Here is a 24,421-nt window from a genome sequence, read left to right as displayed (position 1 = left end):
ATATCCATCTTTTTATCTTTTTACACTGTAGTTTAGTAAAGAATATGAACTTTGCATTCAGATGATCCTGTTTTCAAATCTAAGACTCATTTTCTTATTGTGTGACTTTGGGCCGATCATATCGCTCTTATCCTAAATTTCCTCAACTATAGAAGAAGAATAAAATCTTCTACCTTTCAGGCTGTTGAAGGGATTAAATTAGATAATATGCATAAAGAGAGGACCAGGTCACTAGCAGACCGAATGAGATTTGTTTAATTTTGAGAGTCAGTGAGGCTTGGTGGACACGACATAGAATTTAGAGCTGGACAGTCTTGGCTTTGAATCCCTGCTCTACCACTTACTGGTTAAGTGACTCAGGCAAGTCTTGTAGCCGTTCTGCGGCTCGGTTTCCTTATCTATAAAATGGAGTAAATAATATAGGGTTAATAGATTTTGGAAGAAAGTCAAATGAAATGATAAACACTTAGAGTCTATAGATATTTAACAAGGAAGCTGCCTCTCAGCAGAACTTGCAGTAGCCGATTTGCTCTCTAGAGGCTCATATTTGTTGACACCTGATCTGTGTGTTCAAGTGTGTCACCACTAAGGACTGGGAAGTGCTAAAGCACAAATGAATTTTAATCTTGAACCTATCTTTTGAGGCTGTAACATAAACATAAAGAGAGGGAGGTAGAGTGGCACAATGCAATGCAAAGGCCACCACAGCAGGCAAAGGTCCAGTCCCACTTTGGCATTAACTGCCTGTATAAGACCATGTAAGTTACACGCTGTATCTGGAACAGGAGAGGGTGGCCTAGATGAGTGGGCCTTGCCTGGAAACATTTTTCATTGTCACGATTGGGACTGCTACCAGCACCTAATGGGTAGAGGCCAGGGATCCTGCTAAAGATTCTGCAATGCCCAGGACAGACTCCCTACAACCAAGAATTAACCAGCCAAAATATCAACAGTGCTAAGGTTGGGGAAGCCTGGCCTAGATGACTGCTAAGTGCCTTTCAAGTTCTAACGCTCTAAGAGACTACGAGGAGAAAGCAACACCAACACTGAACATGTGACTTCTTGTCAACATCCATCAAGCAATGCCTTATGATGTTGCTCAAAAATCCCCCTAAGGCCCGTGGGGAAAATTTCCCCTCAGATATCTGGATATTCTGAAATCAGTGCTGTTCTTCTGAGGGTGATGACAGTCCTTCCTTCACAAAAGGAGGCACAGTCCTCCAGGGACTTGGTCTCTTACTCTGTGCAATTAGAGTTGGTGTTTCCAAAGCCATGAGGTTTCTTTAGGGCAAGAAGATGACGTAAATGAGTCTGAATAGATCAGAATGATACGTGGTACACACAACAGCAGAGGTGAATATCATGCATTGATACATCATGCTAAGTAAGCCAGACTCAAAAGGCCACATACTATTTTATTACATTTATACAACATTATGGAACAGACAAAACTGTAGGGAAGAAAACAGATCAGCAGTTGCCAGGGGCTGGGTGGGTAAGAACAGTCTGACTACGAAGGGACATGAAGGAATTTGGGGGATGATACACTGTTTTATATACTTATTGTAGTGTAAGTTATACAACTGTATGTGTTTGTCCAAACTCACAGAACTGTACACTGTACACTAAATGGTGAATTTTACTGTACCAAAATTATACTTCAATAAGACTGGCCCCTTTCCCCCCACCCGCCAAAATACGATCACAAAGACAGTAGAGAGGACTGCTGTACTTTGGGAGAAGATGAAACAGATGACATCTAAATGCTTTCTTATGCCAAGTCCTATGATTTTATGATAATCTGCCTTTCCTATCCCTGGTGACTTCAGAGCCGTAATGATTAGGGTTAAGACTGGGCTCCAATTTCTGGGTCAAAGCGATGAGTCCCTCCAACCAAATCACGTGGATGTTAGTCTTGCCACCATTCTGGGACCTCTGGCCCTTCTCCAGCCTGTGACAGAGATTCCTTTCCTTCCCTCTCGTAACCAATGAGTGCCTTAGACAATTAGTAAACAAGCCAGAATAAACCTTAGGAGACACTGGTTTTATCTCTCTGCACAGGCTTCCTGTCCAAATGCCATTTGATCTTTCCATTGAACTTCAAATCAGGCAACAGAAAAGGAATCATATTTATGAATTCCCCTCCTCTATGGGCTTCTGGGTTTCCACTAGGCTATTTTATACACTTAAGCTACATAAATATAAAAAGTGAGCCTCATACCAAAATTACACCTGGGCTTGCTGATATATAGATATAGATATGTAGTTTTGTTTAGTTTACACATACTTCCCAGATTATCTATCAAATGTTACACAGGGCTTCCCTGGTGGCGCAGTGGTTGAGAGTCCGCCTGCTGATGCAGGGGACACGGGTTCGTGCCCCGGTCCGTGGGCCCGTGAGCCATGGCCGCTGAGCCTGCACGTCCGGAGCCCGTGCTCCGCAAGGGGAGAGGCCACAACAGTGAGAGGCCCGCATATCGCAAAAAAAAAAAAAAAAAAAAAAAAAAAAACCCAAAATATGTTACACAAAATAGATAATGTTTCTTATGTACAGAACAGTCCTAAGTATGCTATGATCAAGAAGGATGGAAAGAGCCATCAGAATGCTCACACTTTCTGCTAATAGAAAGACAACTGTCTTCGATACCACAAATACTGTCACAACGGTGAACTGCTTTAGGAGTCCCATGCTTTTATTTGAGAGTCACTTCCTTTCCTGGCTCTTCTTGGAGGATCTCAGTGGAACAATACAAACACCAGTAACCAGATACCTCATACCTGCTTGAGTGCTGGGATAAAAGTCAAGGGCCACAAGATAAGCCTGGACCTGCCAGTGCCCTCATCCTCCAAAGGATGGAGAAGACTTGGTAGGGGCCAGGTAATACCCACACTGCCCCTTTCTGCTGAGCATTTACAGCAAACACACTGTGACTACAAAAGTGGGGTGCTCGGGCTTCCCTGGTGGCGCAGTGGTTGAGAGTCTGCCTGCCGATGCAGGGGACACGGGTTCATGCCCTGGTCCGGGAAGATCCCACATGCCGCGGAGCAGCTGGGCCCGTGAGCCATGGCCGCTGAGCCTGCGCATCCGGAGCCTGTGCTCCACAACGGGAGAGGCCACAACAGTGAGAGGCCCGTGTACCGAAAAAAAAAAAAAAAGTGGGGTGCTCATATTATAATAGAAGGGACCCACTGAAACGACAAATCTCACAGTGGTCTAGGGTCTTGTTTCCACATGTTCCCCTCAAAAGGGATGGATGGGGAATTATACTTCCATGGTTTAGAATTATCCAATCATCTTCAGAAGTTCAATCATCTTCAGAAGTCTGTATCAGCAGAAAATCAGTACAGGCAGACCTCGGAGATGTTACAGGTCCGCTTCCAGACCAACACAATAAAGCAAATAATTGCAACAAAGCCAGTCACATGCATTTTTTGGTTTCCAAGTGCAGACAAAAGTCATGTTTACACTATACTGCAGTCTACTAAGTGTGTAATAGCATTATGTCTAAAAAGCACTGAACATACCTTAATTTGAAAATTCTTTATGACTAAAAAATGCTAACCATCATCTGAGCCATCAGTGAGTCATAGTGGTGACGTCAAAGATCACTGACCGGGGATCATCATAAAAAATATAATAATAATGAAAAAGTTATAAATATTACGAGAATTACCAAAATATGACACAGAGACACGAAGTGAATAAATGTTATGAAAAATGGCACGGATAGACTTGCTTGATGCAGGGTTGCCACAAACCTTCAATTTGTAAAAAATGCAGTATCCATTAAGGCAATAAAGCAAAGTGCAATAAAACGAGGTATGCCTATGCTGTCCTCCAAGTCACTCAGGCTTGATAACATTGTTTCTTTGGCATAATTAGGAAAAGTTTCACAAAAGACTAACATACTTAGCAGAAGACACACTTTGGCTTTTTATTCAAAGATGTATGCACTGATAGGCAATGGTTGTCTAGGGTTCGCCCCCAAATTTTTCCATTTTCAATGTTTTTTCCTAAAGACATATTCCTCTAGTATTCTCTTTCACATGTAAGAAAGAACATCTGAAAGGCCAAATAAATGATTTTTCTAATTTTAGAAAGGACCCTGGCAGCTACTAGGGTGAGGACTATTGTCTGTGGTCACAGACTTGAATCAGGCAAGGCTTGCTGGACATCATGGGGACTAAATGCATGACCTTTGACAGTGCTCCAACCAGGACAAGGCTGCTGCTTCACAGAAACAGAGAGAAGTCCTGTAGACCCACCTGGCCAGACCTGCTGCCTCAGAAACTTATGGGAGAGCTAATCAGCAGGAAGGGTGACCTACAGCACCAGCCAGTACAGGCTTGGCTCATCCTCTCAATCCTCAGCAGATGAACGGAATTCGCCTCTTACATACATTCCAGGCTGGCAGACTAACTGTCCAGCCCTTTACACTCAGCCTAGGAGCACAAGCCTAAGAATCAAAGAAGATACCAGTCTCTACGACTCATGGGCCCTTCTGCTGCATACAACACAAGGTCAAGTTTGAGGTGAGCCCATTCACCTACCACAGGAGCAGAACACTGCCTGAACTACCTCGTACCCATCTGAATCAGACGGAGGTCCAAGCCTAAATGGACACTAGTCAATTTCCGTGCCCTCAACAAGCAGTCTTTTCTTATCTCCTTTGCTCTTTCTGCAACTGATGCCTCTCACTACCACTTCCCAGATCAAAACATCATTAGTTTCTGACCAAACTACCATAAGTAAGAAATAGCCAGGGCCCAGATTCCATGTTAATTTCCCAATAACTATCCAATTATAAAGAGCTGGGGAGAGTGAAGGAAAAATGACATTACCACATCCTGAGATGCATGCTGGGGGTCCTCTGGGTCGACTGACCAGTAGCAGTAATCAAAGCCAAATGCCACAACCTTCTCCCGGGAGTCGCCAAAGCCACTGGGTCGACCGTCCACCTAAAATCAAACATAGGATCCAGTGTCTTCTCTACTGTAATATCAGAATCTGGCCAGTAGCACTTGATTCCTCTCTGCTGTAGCTAGAGATACCTGGACTGATCATGAGAATCTTTATCATATCTACCTGAAAAAGAAAAAGTAACCTTTGTTTTCATCTTGTTAGGTACAATGAAGCCCCAGAGAATTAAATGCCTGTCTATCATACTATCACATATCAACCCACATACGAACCAGCCCTATGAGGCATGAGACAGCTTGGGAGAAAAAGCCTTTCCTTCTCTGGGCCTCTTCTTCTTACTATCATTTCTTCTCTAAGTATTTCTGTAGAAGATACTGGTAGTACATGAGTAATTCAGTCCCTGGGCCTGACAGGCTCTATCAACCTAGGGCAAACACAGAGGTCTTTGGGGTATCCACCCCCAGTGAATGAGAAAGCATGTTGGACAGAAGAGTTAGGACCACTCCAACTACCCAAGGTAGATGAGGGCAGAGCCAGAGCTTAGAACTGTAGTGACCTCCAGGTACTGGGGAGAATGGCATTATTCACAGAAATGCCTATCTTACTATTTAAAATTTAGACTCTGGACAGGGAGAAACAATCCTTTGAACTAGGTACCATAAGCCACAATAGAATGAGGCTGCCAGAATGACTAAGAGATTCTTAGTGGATAACTGGCCTCAGTGAAGTAAGCAGTCAGCGAGGTGTGCAGGGGGCAGATTAGAGTTTGATCTTGGCCAGAATTTATTCTTAAGAACCAAAAATATGGGCTCTCAGAACAAAGCAGCTGAAGTGATTAGGCAACAGAGACATAAATGAGAGACAGCAGAGAATGAAAGGTCTTTTGTCCCCGGGGAGCTCCTGTTGAAAGTCTGGCAGGCTTCTCTTTCAGAAGAGAGCCACTGACAAAAAGAAACAGATCACATCAGAGGAGTAACACAAGAGTGGGCATGGCTGGGGGCCCTGGGATCCAGATAACCCTCGTCCTGCAAGTCAGCTTCCTCAGCTCTCAGGAATGCTCAGTACCACCTGCAAGCTGACCACAGCAATAGTCACATGGCCGGCTGCCCCGTCCCTCTCCACTGCTCAAGAGCCATTTGTTCTTTCGAAAGAATCCCTTCCATTTCCACTGGCCTGGGAAATGGAGGAATGGGATGGAGGAAATTAGCCCTAGGAAGGGGTGAAGGGTAGGGGAGGAAGTTGCCAGTACTTGTCCGATCGTGACTCAAAGATCAGTCAGATCTGTAAAAGAGAATTTGTAGCAAAACTTGGGCTAGTGACTGACTCTCTTCTGAGATCTAAAGTCTCTTACTTCGCCTTCACTACGGCCAAAAGAAGAGTCCTGCATTAGCAGATGGATACTAAAAGCCTGGTAATGCTTCTAGATGAAGTGATATCCAATAAGAGACTTGAGCCGAAGTCTAACTGGTGGTCGAGTGAGTTAAATATATGCATGGATTGTCCCCAGCATGATTCCAGTTGGCCACAGCCCCCATAACACTCTTAGTGTTTACTTTCAGAACAACTACTGACCAGTTTCCAAAACAGCTGTACCCCACTTGATAGAACTTGGGCTGCAGCAGCCACATCCCTGGAACTTCTTTCCTGCTGTATTTTTATATTTGCTTTGTGGTTGCTCAAAGCTCTTCCCACAATTCCCCATACATGCCCTTCCCTCTCCCAATCCCCCTCTCTAAACACATTCACATACCCACCTTCACCCACAGAAGCCCTGTAATAATACTAGCTCCTCAGTGGAAAGAAAAAGGAAAACAATTTCACGCTTACCTTTAAATTCCTGATTTTTGCCACTTTGCCATCAATTTCCACAATAATTCTTCCCCCTTCTTTGGTCTCCCTAGAAAACAAAACATAACCCATATGAGAAGAAATATTGCTTCTTTAAGTTAATCAAGAAAAGAGGCACTTCCTTGGTGGCACAGTGGTTAAGAATCCACCTGCCAATGCAGGGGACACGGGTTTGAGCCCTGGTCTGGGAAGATCCCACATGCCGCAGAGCAACTAAGCCCATGGGCCACAACTACTGAGCCCGTGGGCCACAACTACTGAAGCCCGTGCGCCTAGGGCCTGTGCTCCACAACAAGAGAAGCCACTGCAATGAGAAGCCTGTGCACCACGACGAAGAGTAGCCCCCGCTCGCCGCAGCTAGAGAAAGCCCACACACAGCAACGAAGACACAATGCAGCCATAAATAAATAAATAAATTTATTTATTTTTTAAAAAAAAGAAAGAAAAGAGCAGCTGAGAACAGCGCTATTGGGACAAAGTGTTTCCCTACTGCTGTCGCCATAACTGGGGTGTCCATCTCCATTAATGGCTACCAGCATCATATCAAGCAGTCCCCTAGTTGGCACACTTCCCTGGATTATTAGAATTTGGCTTGGGAACAGTGAAGAGTCACCGTTGTTGGGCACCCTCTATGTGCCAGGCACTGTATTAAGTAGAGTATGTACTATACTTCATCTTATGCAATCCTCTTAACACACCCTCCTGACATAGCTTCCTAACATATCTTCATTTTTTCAGAATGAAGACCAAGGCTGTGAGAAATTATGTAACTTGTCCAAGGTCACACAGCTAGCAGTGGAAGAGCTGAAATTTCAACCCAGATCTGTCTAACCACAAAGCCATATGACTTAGAAATCGGGCTTGGAAACCGTGGAGAATATCCTCTGCTCAGCACACAGCATAGCATCACTTCTCATTTTCTCTGATATTCTGAGCACAGAAAATAACAAAAAAGGTTTTGGAGTCCTCTCTGTTGAGACCTGAGAACACACTTCCCAAATCCTTTCCTTATGTCTTCCTAAATCAGAATGAGAGCCAAGATCCTTAAGAATCTTCCTAAACTTGCAGTTCTGTAGTAACACTGCTAACAACTATCCAACCCCTAAATTCACTTTAAGGGGCTTAATCCATATGACCCATATACCTTAAGGCCAAAATGAATGGAATACACTCCATTCTAGATATGAAATCCTTTTTCACAACATAAAGAACTTTAGCTAAAGTGCTTAAGGTCAGAATGTTAATAGATGAGAGTTAACTCATGGGCACTTTTTCTACTACAAAGAAAGTTATCAATTCAATTACTCCTGGCCTGAGACCTGAAAGTTGAGCAAATATATTCAGTCTCATTTTTATCTTTCCTCAGGGTTTCCAGGATGTGACCTTGAGGATTTGGGGGCTGGGGGATGGCAAGGGCTGCACAGTGAGACAGGGGTCTTTACATTTAAGATTATTTTTTTAAACCTATCAGTGTGTTTGGGATAAAGCCCTGGATAAAAAATTTCCCTCTCCCAGGTGATGACATTTCTGTTACTTAAATTTCCTCAAGGCCCTGATGCCCTTTCTTTCACATTTCATACAAGACAGTACTTAAGGCAGCAGGGATATTCTTTGTCCCCCAGGATCATAAAATTACACCTCCTGCCCCCAGCCCTCAGCTCTCCTAAAGAAAATCTTTCATCTTTGGTGTTAAGATAATTTTTTTCCTCTCTGCATTTAAAAGTAGGTTTTATTCTCCCTCCACCCACTATAAAATACACAGGATATAGTAAATTTGCACAATAAAGAAAATAAGGGGGAAAATATGCAATAACATTTGCAAATCTATTTAATTTTTTAAAGTAAGCCCTTTTTCGAGGATTTATCTAGGACTTTTTAGCATAAAGCAGCCAAAAGAAAAAAGGGTCTTGAACTTGACCTCCTGACAGAAAGATATGGCACTAAAGGTGGGTGAGATGCTGCCCTTCCCCTGCCTGGACCACTGCCATTGGTAATCTAGTGCTTCCAAAATATTCTAAAACAAAATGAGGACAAATTAAAGTTGAGCAGAAGGGAAAGAAAGGGCACCAACCTCAACTGGGCAGCGGACTGCACAGAGCTCATAGGAAGTCTACTGATGTCTCTGGGTCCTGAATTCTACCAACAGGCATTCATTCGTTAGGGTTAAAGATTTTGCACAGGAATAAATCCTCAGTTACACGGTTACTCCTAGGGCAGTGTTTCTCAAAGTGTGGTCCACAGGTTACCTTCATCAGAATTATGGGAGAAGGTGGGGCTAGTTAATTGGAACTCCTGTTAACAACTTGCATTATAACAAGCTTCCCAGGTGGACTGTATGTCTCCTATAATTTGAGAATCACTGCCCTAGAGGAGAAAATAACCAAGCCATTTCCACTGATCTATTCATTTGTAAAACTTAAAAAAAAAAAAAAAAAGACAGCTAAGAAGAGGGAGGAATAAAAGCTGTTAAAAATTATATAGCTAGCACTTTACTGGACACTTAAAATGAGCCAGGCTCTGTTCTAAGTATTTTTAATATACCCTTTCATTTGATCTTCACAAAAAAAACCCATTAAAGTAGTTACACTATTTCACAGATTTAAAAAGAAGAGCACAGAAAGGGAATATAGTGCATGAAAAGTAACTTTTGCCAGAGCAGTGGCTAGTGTTCCAGAGCCTACAGTATTGGCAGAAGAAAACATGTTTTCTCAATGATGGGTGATTTGGGACAAACAAGGGGCAGCATCTTATAATGAGACATGGATTTTCTGATTATGGGAAACAACTGTGAGGTAGAAGGGAGGGCACCAAAGCCATTTCCCATATTATCATTTTACTGATGGTCTATTCTAGTCCTACTGAGCAAACAGGCATCTGAGAAAGAAGTCCAACTTTTCTGTTATCTCAGGAAGGAGCGGCTTGGTCTGGTGAAAGGAATCTCGGCTCTTACCTACTTTTAGATCTTAAACAAGACCATTTTCTCATCTGGAAAAATTAAGAATGGAAGCTTGACCTCTAAGATTTCTTTCCAAGTACCACATAAGATCCAATGACTTTGTTAACTGAGTCTGTGCCTCCCAAATAGTTCCAATATGTGCCTTCAGGTCCCAAACCACATTCTGCCAGCTTTATCTCCTACTACTCATCTCCCTCCACACACCCTCTCCTCAAACAACTGAAACTTTTCTGTTTCCTAACAGCCTAAGTCCTTCACTCTCAAGTGTTCTCACGGAGTGCGCTTTACACCTTCTCCACCTGTCAGCAGACTCTAGCAGCTCTTTTAAAAGCGTTTGGGTTCAAGCACCAACCCTTCTGTGAAGCCTTCCCTGACTTTCCAAACCTATGAGTGGAAAATCAGTAAGAAGGGAAAGAAATTATGCGGCCGGACCCTGGATGCCTCAACAGCTGAGAAGTGCAGGATCAGATTCACGCATGAGGAAATGGGCACTGACTACGTTGCGGGAAGGGGTTAAAACAACTTCCCCTTCTTGCCAGTTCTGCTGTCGAGCACCGAATGAAACCACCATCTCTCTGAGCCTCCGTTTCCCTCTCATACCTTACAATCTACTTTCCTCCACATCTTCACAGAGAAACCCATGTGCACACAGGCACGCACACAATTCTGCCCCATTCCTCAGAGGTACTCCAGAGCCACCAAGGAGAGACAGGAGACCGCCCGATCCCTCTCCCCCTTTCCCAGCCCTTCTCGGTGTACCCAGGGAGAAAGGCCCACACCATGCATCAAGAAAGAGAAAAACAAGTACCGTATGCTAACACATATATATGGGGAAAAAAAAAAGGTTCTTAAGAACCTAGGGGCAGGACAGGAATAAAGACACAGACGTCGAGAATGGACTTGAGGACACGGGAAGGGGGAAGGGTAAGCTGGGATGAAGTGAGAGAGTGGCATATACATATATACACTACCAAATGTAAAATAGATAGCTAGTGGGAAGCAGCCGCATAGCACAGGGAGATCAGCTCGGTGCTTTGTGACCACCTAGAGGGGTGGGATACGGAGGGTGGGAGGGAGGGGATATGGGGATATATGTATACATATAGCTGATTCACTTTGTTATAAAGCAGAAACTGACACACCATTGTAAAGCAATTATATTCCAAAAAGGATGTTAAAAAAAAAAAAAAGACTGGAGCCGCGGCCCCTCAAAACTCCTGCTGGCAGGACTCCAGGGACACAGGGTAGGCCACCCTGAGGCTATCCACTAACCGCTCCCCGCCAGGGCACTAATTGAAAACCCAACCCGAGCGAGGCTTTGTCCCGCCAGGCTTTTACAGTTTCCGGACGCTGGACCCTTGGGCCACTTTGTGTCTGATTTCTCCGCGCCAGAATCACTGGAGGGAGAGGCGAGGACCTCGCCCTCCTCTCAGCTCATTTGACGCCTCAGGCGCCCCCTCCCTCCCAGACTCACCTCTTGCTGAGGGGCCGGACTCTCACGGCCACCCGCACGTTGGCCATCCCTTGGGCCAAGGCTCAAGTCCCGCAGGTCGGCCCAGCTGCAGCATCCCCAACGCCAGCCCCAAGCCGAGCCCCAGCCCAGCCCAGCCCAGCCCCGCCTGCCCCACGCGCCTCACGAGACAACCCCGCCCATATGCGGGCGGATGCCCGGCCGCGGCTGTGCCTGCCGAACCTCAGCCAATCCTGAGCTCGGTGGACTGGAAGGCGCCCGGGCCGCCCCGCCTCGCTCCTCCCACGCGCCTCACGGGACGGCCCCGCCCACGAGGGCGCAGGCTGCCCGACCAGGGCGGTGCCTGCGGAGCCTGGACCAATCCTGTCGGGGGTGGGAGGGCGCAGATCCTGGCTGGTTGGGGCCGGCTCCCGCCTACTGGGAACTAGCTTTTGTTTTCCCGCCGTGCGACGGTGGTATAAAGTGGAGTAAATCCGTTAAATTTAAGTTAGTTTACAGACAGACTACAAAGACAGTTTACAAAGTAATTTGCTAAATACTTTTATTCGCTGCGTTCGCCTGAGCTGTTAATTCAGTGGTTAAATTTTAGGAGCAGAAATGAAATGGGGAACACCGATGTTTTTGCAGTTCCCTGCAAAGGGCATCGCCTTTCTTTGAAGAGGCACGGGAGATGAAGGCGTTTAGAGTGCTCGCAGGCGAGCTTCTCTTGATCGTGCTGGAAGCTCATAGCCACCCTGACAGAGTTCGTGATTGTGGCGGGAAGACTATCGGACCGAACTGTTTCATTAATTAATCCAAGAAATAGCTACTTGGGGTGTGCTCAGAGCAGGGGGCCTGAAGAAATGGCTCGTGTGTTTACAACACCCCCGACAGGAATCTGGGTTCATTGTGAGAAGCGGCACAAAGCTTGTGGCCTTCCTATGAGCAAATACCCAACACGTGTTCCCCTGCACCTCCACGTGGCTGCTGGGCAGGACCAGTGCGACAGGGCTCAGTATTGGAAGGAAAGCTACGGTATTTAGTGGGGGAGTTTGCCACCTAGAGCCTGTCAGGACCACGCGTGGGTGGGCCATGAATAGTCTTACAGACATAAAGGCTTTGAACCTCTCTTTTAAAGGAAAAAAAAAAAATAGATTCCAACTATGTGCCATTCTGGAAAAGGCAAAACTATGGGGACAATAAAAAGATCAATGGTTGCCAGGATTTGGGGGGAGAGGAGAGATGAATACATAGAGTACAGAAGTTTTTATAAGCGGTGAAAATACTTTGTATGACATTATAATGATTTTATGTCACCATACTTTTGTCCAAACCTGTAGAACGTGCAATACTATTCATTTCATTAAAGTGAACCCTAAGATGAACTGGGCACTTTGGTGATTATGATGTGTCAGTGAAATTCATCCTTGGTTTAAAAAAAAAAAGAACACTCAGGGTAGACGTTTTTGGCAAAACTTTTGTTTCACTTTTATATATGTATACATATTATATATGTGTGTGTTTGTTGGATCGTGATGTAAAATGTACCTTTTAGATCAAAAAAGTTTGCAGGCCACTGTAGTTAATACTGGCAAATAAAAGCACAAATTAATCTAAAAAAAAAAAATAGCTACTGAGTACCTACCAAGAGTCAAGGGCTGTTCTAAGGCCCTGAGGATACAGTCCCAGCCTTCATGGAAATTAGAATCCACAGGGAAGGGAAGAGAGAATAAATACATGAATATATAATATGTCAAAATGTGCTAAATGCAATTTTTTGGAAAAAGAACGGTGAGGAGATTCAGTAATGATCTCTGTGTGTATGTAGGGGGAAAGGTGCTACTTTGTATAGGATCTTCAGGAAAGGCATCATTGATAAGGTGACATGACTAGGTTTGAATGAACTGTGGGGCGGGGAGTGACTTGCAGGTATTTATTTATGTATTTAACAAATATTTCCTAAGTAATCACCTATTATGACCAGGGACATAGTAGTGAAGAAAACAGGCAAACCTCTGACCTCATGCAGCTTGGTGAGAGAAACTTATAATAAGTAAGACAAATTAAGTAAACTGTATATCAGATTGGCTAAGGAGTGAAAAATAAAGCAGGAAAGGGGATGGGAAGTGAGTAAAGGGGAGTGTTGAAACTGTAGATAATATGCCCAGGGAAGACCTCCTTGAGAATGTGACACTTGAGAAAAATCTGAAGGTTGTAAAAGAGTCATGCTGTTATGTAAAAGGGCAATTTCAGACACAGGGAACAGGCCAATGTAAAGGCCCTGAACTTGGAGAAAGCCTGGAATGTTAGAGGAACAACAGGAAAGCCAGTGGAGGTAGCATGGAATGACAGGGGGGAAGAGTCATAGAGGTAGCATGGGACCGTGGTAAAGCCTTTGGATTTTATTCTAGGTGAGCTGGAAAGCCATTGGAAAGTGTTAAGGAGAAAAGTAAAATCATATGATGTGCATATTTTAAATGATTACTCTGGCCAGTGTTTTGAGATTATTCTGAGGAGTGGGGAAGGATGGAAGCCCAAGAGGGATCAGTCAGGAGGCTATTTTAGTATCCCAGGGGCAGTAATAGAGTCACGGTGAGCCTTTGATTTGTATGTCAGGCATGTTCCAATAGTAGTTTACCTATCCAGTCTCCTCTCTCATCTATTTGAAAGGACCCACCCCTAGAGTATTGGGACAGCTGGTTTACATTTCAAATTTGCCTGGAACCCTAGGCTTCTGAATGGCTTCTCTACTCACTGTGCTTTGCAGTGGAAAAAATGGCTGTATTAGGGAAAACAGTATGAAATTTCCTCAAAAAATTAAAAATAGAGCTACCTATGATCTAGCAATCTCACTTCTGGGTATATATTCAAAGGAAATTAAATCACTATCCCAAAAATATATCTGCATCCCCATGTTCACTGCAGCATTATTTACGATTAGCCAAGATGTGGAACAAACAACCTAAGTGTCCATCAAAGGATGAATGGGAAATTTGATATATATATATATATATATACATCTCAAATTGTATGTGTATATATTTATGTATATATATATATATATACACATACAGTGGAATATTACTCATCCTTTAAAAAAAGAAGGAAGTCCTGCTGTCTATGATAACATAGATGGGCATTATGCTAAGTTGAATAATTCAGACAGAAATATCCTGTATGATCTCACTTGTATAAGTATCTAAAAAAGACAAACTCATAGAAACAGAGAGTAGATTGGTGGTTGCCAGGGCTGGGGTTGGGGAAAATGAGATGTTGGTCAAAGGGTACAAACTTCCAGATGTAAGATAAATAAGTTCTGGGGATCTAAAGTGCAGCAGGGTGACAATAGTTAACAATGCTGTATTGTACATTCGAAAATTGCCAAGAGAATAAATCTTAAATGTTCTCACCACCACTACCATCACCAAAAAAATGGTAATTATGTGAGGTGAAGGATATAGTAACCAATATTAATGTTTCACAGTATATACATGTATGAAATAATCATGTATAATTTAAACTTCCACAGTGTTATATGTTAATTATATCTCAATAAAGCCGGGGGGTGGATGGAAAGTATTGCTGCATTAATATATTTCTATCTTGGGAATTCCCTGGCAGTCCAGTGATTAGGACTCCGTGCTTTCACCCTGGTCAGGGAACTAAGATCCTGCGAGCCACACGGTGCAGCCAAATATATATATATATTTCTATATTCAGGTTGGAGAAGTCAGCATAACAATATTCTGTATTTTTGGTTATATCACTCATAAGTATTTCAATATGTGTCTTTGAAAGATGAGGACTACCTTTTTAACATAACCATAATACCATTATCACAACCAAAGACATTAGTTTCTTAACACCATCAAATACTCAGCATTCAAATTTCCCTGATTTTCTCATAAGTTTTTTTAACAGTCTCTTTGTTTGAATGAGGATCCAAATACAGTGTGATTGATATGTCTTTTAATCTTTTATTCAGTAGCTTCCTCATCCCTCTCCTTTTTCCCCCCTGGCATTTATTTGTTTAAGAAACCAGGCAGTTTTCCGGTAAATTTCCCACAGACTAGTTCTGCAAGTTAATCCCTATGGTGATATTTAAATGTTTTTCTGTCCTCTGCATTTTCTGTAACTTGGTAGTTCAATCTAGAGGCTTGATCAAATCAGTCGGCACCTATCTTTCTTTTTGTGTTATTTGCAGTCACTAATGAGCAGCCTCTGAGTTAATTAGATCATCACTTCATTAGGATCTTAAAGGTTCTGGACCCAATTTCCAACGTGGGGCTGGGGGGCGGTCCCCACAACACCAGGCAATTCTCTAACACCAGCTGGGTGTCCTACAATTCAATTCTGACACTATCTACTTGGAGATAGCATCAGATTCCACAGGTTGAGTTCAGTCTCACAAGATCGCTCTCCACTTCTGACCTCAATCGTAAGCCCACGGTTGTTACCTCTTCTTCTGACCCACCGGCTATAGATTAGAGATTCTGACTGTCTCTTCCCTGGGCACAATTAATTTGCTAGAGCAGACTTCAGATCCCAGTCGAAAATCCAGGTTGTTACTTTTATTGATACTTCTGACCTTACTGGCTATAGAATCAGAGGTTCCCACAACCCCCTTCTTGGGTTTGACTTATTTGCTAGAGCAGCTCACAGAAGTCAGGAAACCCATTTACTCACGAGATTACCAGCTTGCTACAGAGGCTATTAAAGGATATAAATCCACAGCTAGTTCAAGAGATACATAAGGCAAGCTCCTGAACAAAAGAGCTTCTGTCCTTGTGGAGTTTGGGGCCCTGCACATGATACATAGAAGTGTTCTGGTCCCCCAACCTGGAAGCTCTCTGAACATCATCCTTTGGGGGTTTTATGAAGGCTTCATTACATAGGCATGGATGATTAAATCATAGGCCATTGCTGATTGTTTAAACCTCCAGCCCCAGGAGGATTGTTTAAACCTCCAGGATTGGAACTAAAAGTTCCAATCCTCTAATTATATGGTAGCTTCTCCTGGCAACCAGGCCCCATCCCTCAGTGGGGTCAAAAAGTCACCTCATTAACATAACAAGAGACACCTTTACCAGACTCATCATTTAGGAAATCCCAAGGGTTTTAGGAGCTCTGTGCCAAAAGTGAGACAAAGACCAAATATATATTTCTTACTATAAATCACAATATCACAAGGTTGCAAAGTGATAAACTCCAATTTTATCCTTTTTCATTTATGTGTTGACATACTTATAAAGAGCAACTTTTCTTCATCAACTGAGGGACAGGTAGCATAGTAAAGGCAGGACAAATGCTTGTTTCAATTACTAGTTTTCAAAATAAGTTGGTTCCCTAGCACTTTCCAAAGGTGGATAATGAGCTGTTGTTTTTTTTAACATTATTATAAACTCATGAATTTAAGCATATTTTGTTTGCTTCAGCCTACTGCAGTTACTATTCTTTTTTTTTTTTTTTTTTTTTAATTTGGCTGCGCCGGGTCTTAGTTGCGGCATGCAGGATCTAGTTCCCTAACCAGGGATTGAACCTGGACCCCCTGCATGGGAGCGTGGAGTCTTAACCACTGGACCACCAGGGAAGTCCCTGCAGTTACTATTCTTTTTTTTTTTTTTTTTTGCGGTACACGGGCCTCTCACCGTTGCGGCCTCTCCCGTTGCAGAGCACAGGCTCCGGACGCGCAGGCCCAGCGGCCATGGATCACGGGCCCAGCCGCTCCACAGCATGTGAGAGCCTCCCAGACCAGGGCACGAACCCGTGTCCCCTGCATCAGCAGGCGGACTCTCAACCACTGCGCCACCAGGGAAGCCCAGTTACTATTCTTGATAGCCAAAATCATCCCAACTTTGGCCAGTGGGAGCCTCACTGACTTTTGACTCAGCTTCAGTAATCTTTGCTAGCTTCCTTTATTCCTGACGTGATAAGAAGTTCCAGGTGCCTCTTGAACATGTTCCAAGTGTGCTATCAGCCTTTTCTTCAAGGATTTCTGGTTCCTTTTAGGTCTCTATTTTATTTTTTTAATTAAAAATATTTAAATTGAGGTATAATTGACATATAACATTATATTTGTTTGTGTTAGGCCACAAAATAAGTCTTAATAACTTTAAGAGGATTGAAATCATATCAAGCATCTTTTCTGACCATAATGGTATGAAACTAGAAACCAATTACGAGAAGAAAACTGGAAAATTCACAAATATGTGGTGATTAAACAACATGCTACTGAATAACCAATGGGTCAAAGAAGAAATCAAAGGAAAAATTTTTAAATATGTGAGACAAATAAAAATAATAAACACAACAAAATTTATGAGATGCAGCAAAAACAGTTGTAAGAGGGAAGTTCATAAATGCCTACCTTAAGAAACAAGAAATATCTCAAATAAATGTCCTACATTTACACCTGAAGGACTAGAAAAAAATTTCCAAAATTAGTAGAAGGAAGGAAATAACAAATATCAGAGCAGAAATAAGTAAAATGGAAACTAAAAAGACAACAGAAAAAAAATCAGTGAAACTAAGAGCTGGTTCTTTATCAAGATTTTTTGAGTTGATAAACTATTAGCTAGACTTACCAAGAAAACAAGAGAGAGGACTCAAATAAATAAAATCAGAAATGAAAGAGGAGACATTACAACTGGTACTACAGAAATACAAAGGATCATAAGAGATTGCTATGAACAATTATATGCCAACAAATTTGAAAACCTAGAAGAAATGGATAAATTTCTAGAAACACACAACCTATCAAAACTGAATTATGAAGAAATAGAAAATCTGAATAGACTGATTACCAGTAAGGAGACTAAATCAATAATCAAAAACCTCCCAACAAACAAAAGTCCAGGACCAGACAGCTTCCCTGGTGAATTCTATCAAACATTCAAAAAAGAGTTAATACCAATCCTTCTCAAATTCTTCCCAAAAATAAGAGAGAACACTCCCAAACTCATTTTACAAGGTCAGCATTACCCTGAGGACACCACTAGAAAAGAATATTACAGATCAAATTCCTGATTAACATAGATGCAAAAATTTTCAACAAAATAGTAGCAAGCCTATTTCCACAATACATTAAGAAGATCATACACCATGATCACATGAGATTTATTTCAGTAATGCAAAGATGGTTCAACATCTTCAAATCAATCAATGTGACACACCACATTAACAAAAGGAAGGATAAAAATCATACAATTATCTCAATAGATGCAGGAAATCATGCGACAAAATTCAACATCCTTTCATGATGAAAACTCTCAACAAATTAGGTATAGAATGAATGTGCCTCAACATAATAAAAGCCATTTATGACAAGCCCACAGCTAACATCATAATCATACTCAAAGGTGAAAAGCTGAAAGCTTTTCCTCTAAGATCAGGAACAAGACAAGGATGCCCACTCTCACTACTTTTATTCAACATAGTATTGGAAGTCCTAGACAGAACAATTAGGCAAGAAAAAGAAATAAAAGGCATCCAAATTGGAAAGGAAGAAGTAAAACTGTCACTAATTGCAGATGACATGATATTATATATAGAAAACCCTAAAGACTCCACCAAAAAAAACTCTTAGAACTCATAAAGGAATTCACTAAAGTTGCAGGATACAAAATCTTGCATTTCTATACACAAATAGCAAACTATTAGAAAGACAAAAAATTTTTTTAATTCCATTTACATTGCATCAAAAAGAATAAAATACCTAGGAATAAATTTAACCAAGGATGTGAAAGACCTATACACTGAATACTACATTAATAAAATAAATTGAAGAAGACAAATAAATGGAAAAATTTTCCATACTCATGGATTGGAAGACTTAATGTTGTTAAAATAACCATACTACCCAAAGCAATCCACAGATTCAATGCATTCCCTATCAAAATTCCAAAGGCATTTTCACAAAAATAGAAAAAAAATTTCTAAAATTTGTAATGGAATCACAAAAGACCCTGAATAGTCAAAGAAATCTTGAGAACAACAAAGTTGGCGACCTCATACTCCCTGATTTCAAGCTATATTACAAGGCTATAGTAATCAAAACAGTATGGTATTGGCATAAAAACAGACACATAGATCAACAGAACGGAATAGAGAATATATGAAAACAAAGCAAAGAATATACAATGGTAAAAAGACAGTCTCTTCAATAAATGGTGTTGGAAAAACTGGGTGGCCACATGCAAAAGAAAGAAACTGGACCATTATCTTACACTATACACAAGAGTTAACTCAAAAAGACCTGAACATAAGACCTGAAATCATAAAATCCCTAATAACATAGGCGTTAAGCTCCTTGACCTGAGTCTTTTTTTTTAAATAAATTTATTTATTTTTTATTTATTTACTTTTGGCCTTGTTGGGTCTTCGTTGCTGCATGCAGTCTTTCTCTAGTTGCAGCGAGAGGAGGCTACTCTTCATTGCTGTGTGCAGGCTTCTCATTGAGGTGGCTTCTCTTGTTGCAGAGCACAGGATCTAGGTGCACAGGTTTCTGTAGTTGTGGCATGCGAGCTCAGTAGCTGTGGCTCGCAGGCTCTAGAGTGCAGGCTCCTTAGTTGTGGCACATGGGTTTTGTTGCTCCGCATGTGGGATCTTCCCAGACCAGGACTTGAACCCTTGTACCCTGCCTTGGCAGGCAGATTCTTAACCACTGCACCACCAGGGAAGTCCTTGACCTAAGTCTTGGTGATGATTTTTAAAATCTGACGCTGAAATCAAAAACAACAAAAGCAAAAATAAACAAGTGGGACTACATCAAACTAAAAAAGCTTTTGCACAGCTAAGGAAACCATCAAAGAAGTGAAAAAGCAAACTACAGAATGGGAGAAAATATTTGCAAATCATGTATCTGATAAGGGGTTAATATCCAAAATATATTAAAAACTCATACAACTCAATAGACCAAAAAAAAACCAAAAAACAAATTCAATTAAAAAGTGGAGTTTTTAAATTAAAAATGAATAGACATTTTCCTTAAGAAGACATACAAGTGGCTGACAGGTATGTGACAGATGGGCAACAGGTACATGAGAAGATGCTCAACATCACCATCATCAGGGAAATACAAATCAAAGCCACAATGAGATCATCAGCTCACACCTGTTAGAATAGCTATTATAAAAAAAAGCAAGCTACAACAAGTGTTTGCAAGGATGTGAAGAAAAGGGAACCTTTGTGCACTGTTGGTAGCATTGTAAATTGGTGCAACCACTATAGAAAACAGTATGGAGGTTCCTCAAAAATTAAAAATAGAACTACCATAGGATCCAGCAATTCCACTTCTGGGTATTTATCCAAAGAAAACAAAACCACTAACTCGAAAAGGTATATGCAACCCCATGTTCATTGCAGCATTATTTACAATAGCCAAGATATGGAAACAACCTAAGTGTCCATTGATGGATGAATGGATAAACAAGATATGTTACACACACACACACACACACACACACACAGTGGAATATTACTCAGTGGTATAAAAAAGAATGAAATCTTGCCATTTGCAACAACATGGATGGACCTCAAGGGCATTACGCTAAGTGAAATAAAACAGAGAAAGACAAATACTCTATGATCTCACTTGTGTGTGAAATCTAAAACAAAACAAAAAACAAACAAAAAAATCCAGCTCAAAATTAAGAAAATAAATAAATAAAAATTTAAACTTAAAAAAAAGAAAGAAAAAAATCAAGCCCATAGATACAGAGAACAGATTGGTGGTTGCCAGAGGTGAGGGGTCGGGGGTGGGAGAAATGGGTGAAGGTGGTCAAAAGGTGCAAACTTCCAGTTATAAAATAATCAAGTTGGGACTGCCCTGGTGGTCCAGTGGTAAAGAATCTGCCTTACAATGCAGAGGACGCAGGTTCAATACCTGGTCAGGGAAATAAGATCCCACATGCTGCAGAGCAACTAAGCCCACACGCCACAAGTACTGAGCTCGTGCACCTCAACTAGAGAGACCGTGTGCCACAAACTACAGAGCCCACAGCCTACAGTGCTCTGGAGCCTGCGTGCCACAACTAGAGAAGAGAAACCCACACGCCACAACTAGAGAGAAGCCCGCGCACCGCAATGAAAGATCCCGCACACCTCGACAAAGATCCCGCGTGCCTCAACTAAGACCCAACACAGTCAAAAATAAATAAAATAATATAAATAAATAAATATTTTTTAAAAATAAATAAAATAAACAAATCATGGGGATGTACTGTACAGCATAATGTGGTTCCTTTTAGTATGAATTGCTTTTCAGAGACTATAATCTTGGTGCTTGTTGCTATTGTGTTTGTCATTGATTTAAGGCCTTTTTTCCATTTGCATAGTTTTTAAAATTTATTTATTTATTTCTATTTTTTAAAATTGAAGTATAGTTGCTGTATACATACTTTTAATTCAAATTCAGGACCACAGAGTTTTTAGTCTCATTGAAATCTTACATCTATAAATACTGTTTCCCAATAGAGAACAGACTTGTGGTTGCCAAGGGGGAGGAGGGGAGGGAGAGGGATGGACTGGGAGTTTGGGGTTAGTAGATGCAAACTATTACATATAGAATGGACAAATAACAAGGTCCTACTCTATAGCACAGGAAACTATATCCAATCTCCTGGGATAAACCATAATAGAAAAGAATATAAAATATTGTTTTCCATTATGTATATATAAAATATATATGTGTATACCTGAGTCATTTTGCTGTACAGCAGAAATTAGTACAACACTGTAAATCAACTATACTTCAATAAAATCAAAAAGTTTCCAAAAAAGAGTATAAATACTGTCTTCCATAACATATACTGCTATCCTAACTATATCAACATAATTAGTCATTTGCTTTATCTCATGGTATACTCACAGTCTCTGAGTAATAATGATAATAATAATAATAATACCATCAATAAGAAGAGTACTGAAAACAGTTTATTTTTTTGGAGTTTTTTTGTTCATAGGGAATAGCTCACTAGGAATATTCAGTCAAATTTACTGAATTTTAAAGTCATTTGAAATAATTACTCTCAGTTTGATTAGGCCACCATCTTGATATATAGTCAAATGTTTCATTTTTCTATCAATGTTAGGAATCCTTTAATTTTGTTTTATAATTATATATTTACCTGGTTCCAAAGTCAAATTTACAAAACGAGATCTATTCAGAAGTTTAGCTTCTTACCCTGTTGCCTCTACCCTCTTGCCTCTCTCCCCCATAGGTAACCATGCTTTTTAGTTTTGTGTATATATATATATATATATATTTTTTATCTCCCCCCTTTCTTACATAAGCAGTAACATATCATACATACAATTCGGACTTTGTTTTTTTTTGTTTGTGTTTTTGGTTGCACTGCGCAGCTTGCGGAATCTTAATTCCCTGACCAGGGATTGAACCCTGGCCACAGCAGTGAAAGTGCCGAGTCCTAACCACTGACAGCCAGGGAATTCCTGATTCTGACTTTGTTTTATACTTTACAGTGGATCCTGTAGATCACTCCTTGTCAGTAAATATAGATATACTTCATTCCCTTTTACAACCGCATAGTGCTCTACAGTGTGGATGTCCATGGTTTATATTATCACTCCCTGATTAACTGCAAATTTGGTTGTTTCCAGTCTTTTGCTATCAGAAATATTCCTGGTATGAATAGCCATGTGCATACATATTTTCTTATTTTTGCCAGTATATCTCTGCAATAGTTCCTATAAATAGAATTGCTGAGTCCAAAAGGAAATGCTTATGTAATAAGCTAAATATTCCCCAATTCTCCTCTGTAGGGGCCATATGACTGATCTTTGCATTCCCATCAGCAATGCTAAGCATGCCTGTATTTCCACAGCCTCATCAACAGAGTATCTCGACAAACTTTTGAATTTATGCCCATCAGATAGGTGAGAAATGATAACTCAGAAGTTTTCATCTGAATTTCCTCTGTTGTAAGTGAAGTTACACTGTTCTGTGATTTAACCAAGCTAGCTCTCTCCCTCTTGACTCCTTAGAGTGACCTCACCATGATTTACATGGTAAAATTTCAGGGAACCCAGAAAGGTCTCTTTAACTAAGTTCCACCATATCTAACTCATATTTTTGGAACTTATTGCCTGAAGGAATAAAAGGAATAGCTTAGAAAGGGAATTACCAAAGCCATCTTTGTTTTGGTTATAACTAATAACAGCAATGACTTTCAATTATTGTGTACTAGGAACTGATTGTTTTTTATGCATTATCTCACTTAATTTTCCCAAGAATCCATGAAGTAGGTACTGTTATCATCTCATTTAGAGATGAGGAAAGTGAGACTGATATTAAATAAGTTAGGGAGAACATAGGGCTAGTAAATGGCGGAACTTGGATTCAAAACCAGGTATAATTCTAAAGCCTTTGCTATTACTCTCCATATTGTAGTAGCTAAAGACAAGCCCTGTCTCTAAATCTCCTGAACTTGGGGGTGGAGATGGAGAGAGGAATATAAGATTAAGATGAGCTTGGGGAGATAAGGCAGTTCAGATTACTGATATCCTATTCCATGATTCCCACCTACCATCAGGTATTCTACGGAAAGACTTCCATCCAGCAGTTTTCCAAGTAAATCTTCATTGACCAAGGTAAATTTTTATGTCCCACAAAAGCTAAGACTCAGAAAAGAAAATGTAAGTTACAGAAAATTTTATTAGCATCTACTGATCAAAAATAAGTATATGGGACTTCCCTGGTGGTTCAGTGGTAAAGAATCCGCCTTCCAAGGCAGGGGACACGGGTTCGATCCCTTGTCGGGGAACTAAGATCTCACATGCCGCAGGGCAACTGAGCCTGCGTGCCACAACTACTGAGCCTGCACGCCTCAAATAGAGAGCCCGTGTGCCGCAAACTACAGAGCCCAAGCGCCACAACTAGCGAACAGAAAAAACCCCGCATCCCACAACTAGAAAGAGGCCTGCGCCCTGCAACGAAAGATCCCGTATGCCTCAGCAAAGATCCCACGTGCCACAACTAAGACCTGAGAAAGCTCCAAAAAAAAAAAAGTGTATGTTGCCCTCTAGAGGTAAATTGATTTTTGATAAGGAAGCATATTCAGAGTTTGTGTAGGATCTCCTTGAAAATGTCATCTCACCACAACCTTCAAGAAATGAATGACTTTTACTAGCCTTCCACATTAAGAAAATAAAGTGATTCAAAGTCTCAAGTAAGATATTTGACTCCTATTTTTTTACCCTAAATTCTGGTTGAGCAACATCAGAGGTC

At 41.2% G+C, this 24,421-nt stretch overlaps 1 protein-coding gene and 1 non-coding gene across 2 annotated transcripts in view; one reads left to right on the top strand and one right to left on the bottom strand.

The window, feature by feature from the left end:
* STARD9 (StAR related lipid transfer domain containing 9) overlaps positions 1-11,316 on the bottom strand; it is a 127,017-nt gene extending 115,701 nt beyond the window's left edge. The window contains 3 exon segments of the mRNA XM_060002350.1: positions 4,843-4,959; positions 6,749-6,818; positions 11,200-11,316. Coding sequence (XP_059858333.1) covers positions 4,843-4,959; positions 6,749-6,818; positions 11,200-11,246 — 234 coding nt within the window. The 5' untranslated portion in view covers positions 11,247-11,316.
* A 691-nt stretch (positions 11,317-12,007) lies between these two features.
* Positions 12,008-12,137, top strand: LOC132421468 (small nucleolar RNA SNORA11). The gene has a single exon (XR_009518714.1). It is a non-coding gene; the product is annotated as a small nucleolar RNA SNORA11 (small nucleolar RNA).
* Positions 12,138-24,421: the final 12,284 nt, after the last annotated feature.

The sequence above is a fragment of the Delphinus delphis genome, chromosome 2, assembly GCF_949987515.2.
Source record: "Delphinus delphis chromosome 2, mDelDel1.2, whole genome shotgun sequence".
NCBI classification, from domain to species: Eukaryota; Metazoa; Chordata; class Mammalia; order Artiodactyla; family Delphinidae; genus Delphinus; species Delphinus delphis.
The sequence above is the reverse complement of the archived record's forward strand: the minus strand, read 5'-3'. Positions and strand labels throughout refer to the sequence as shown.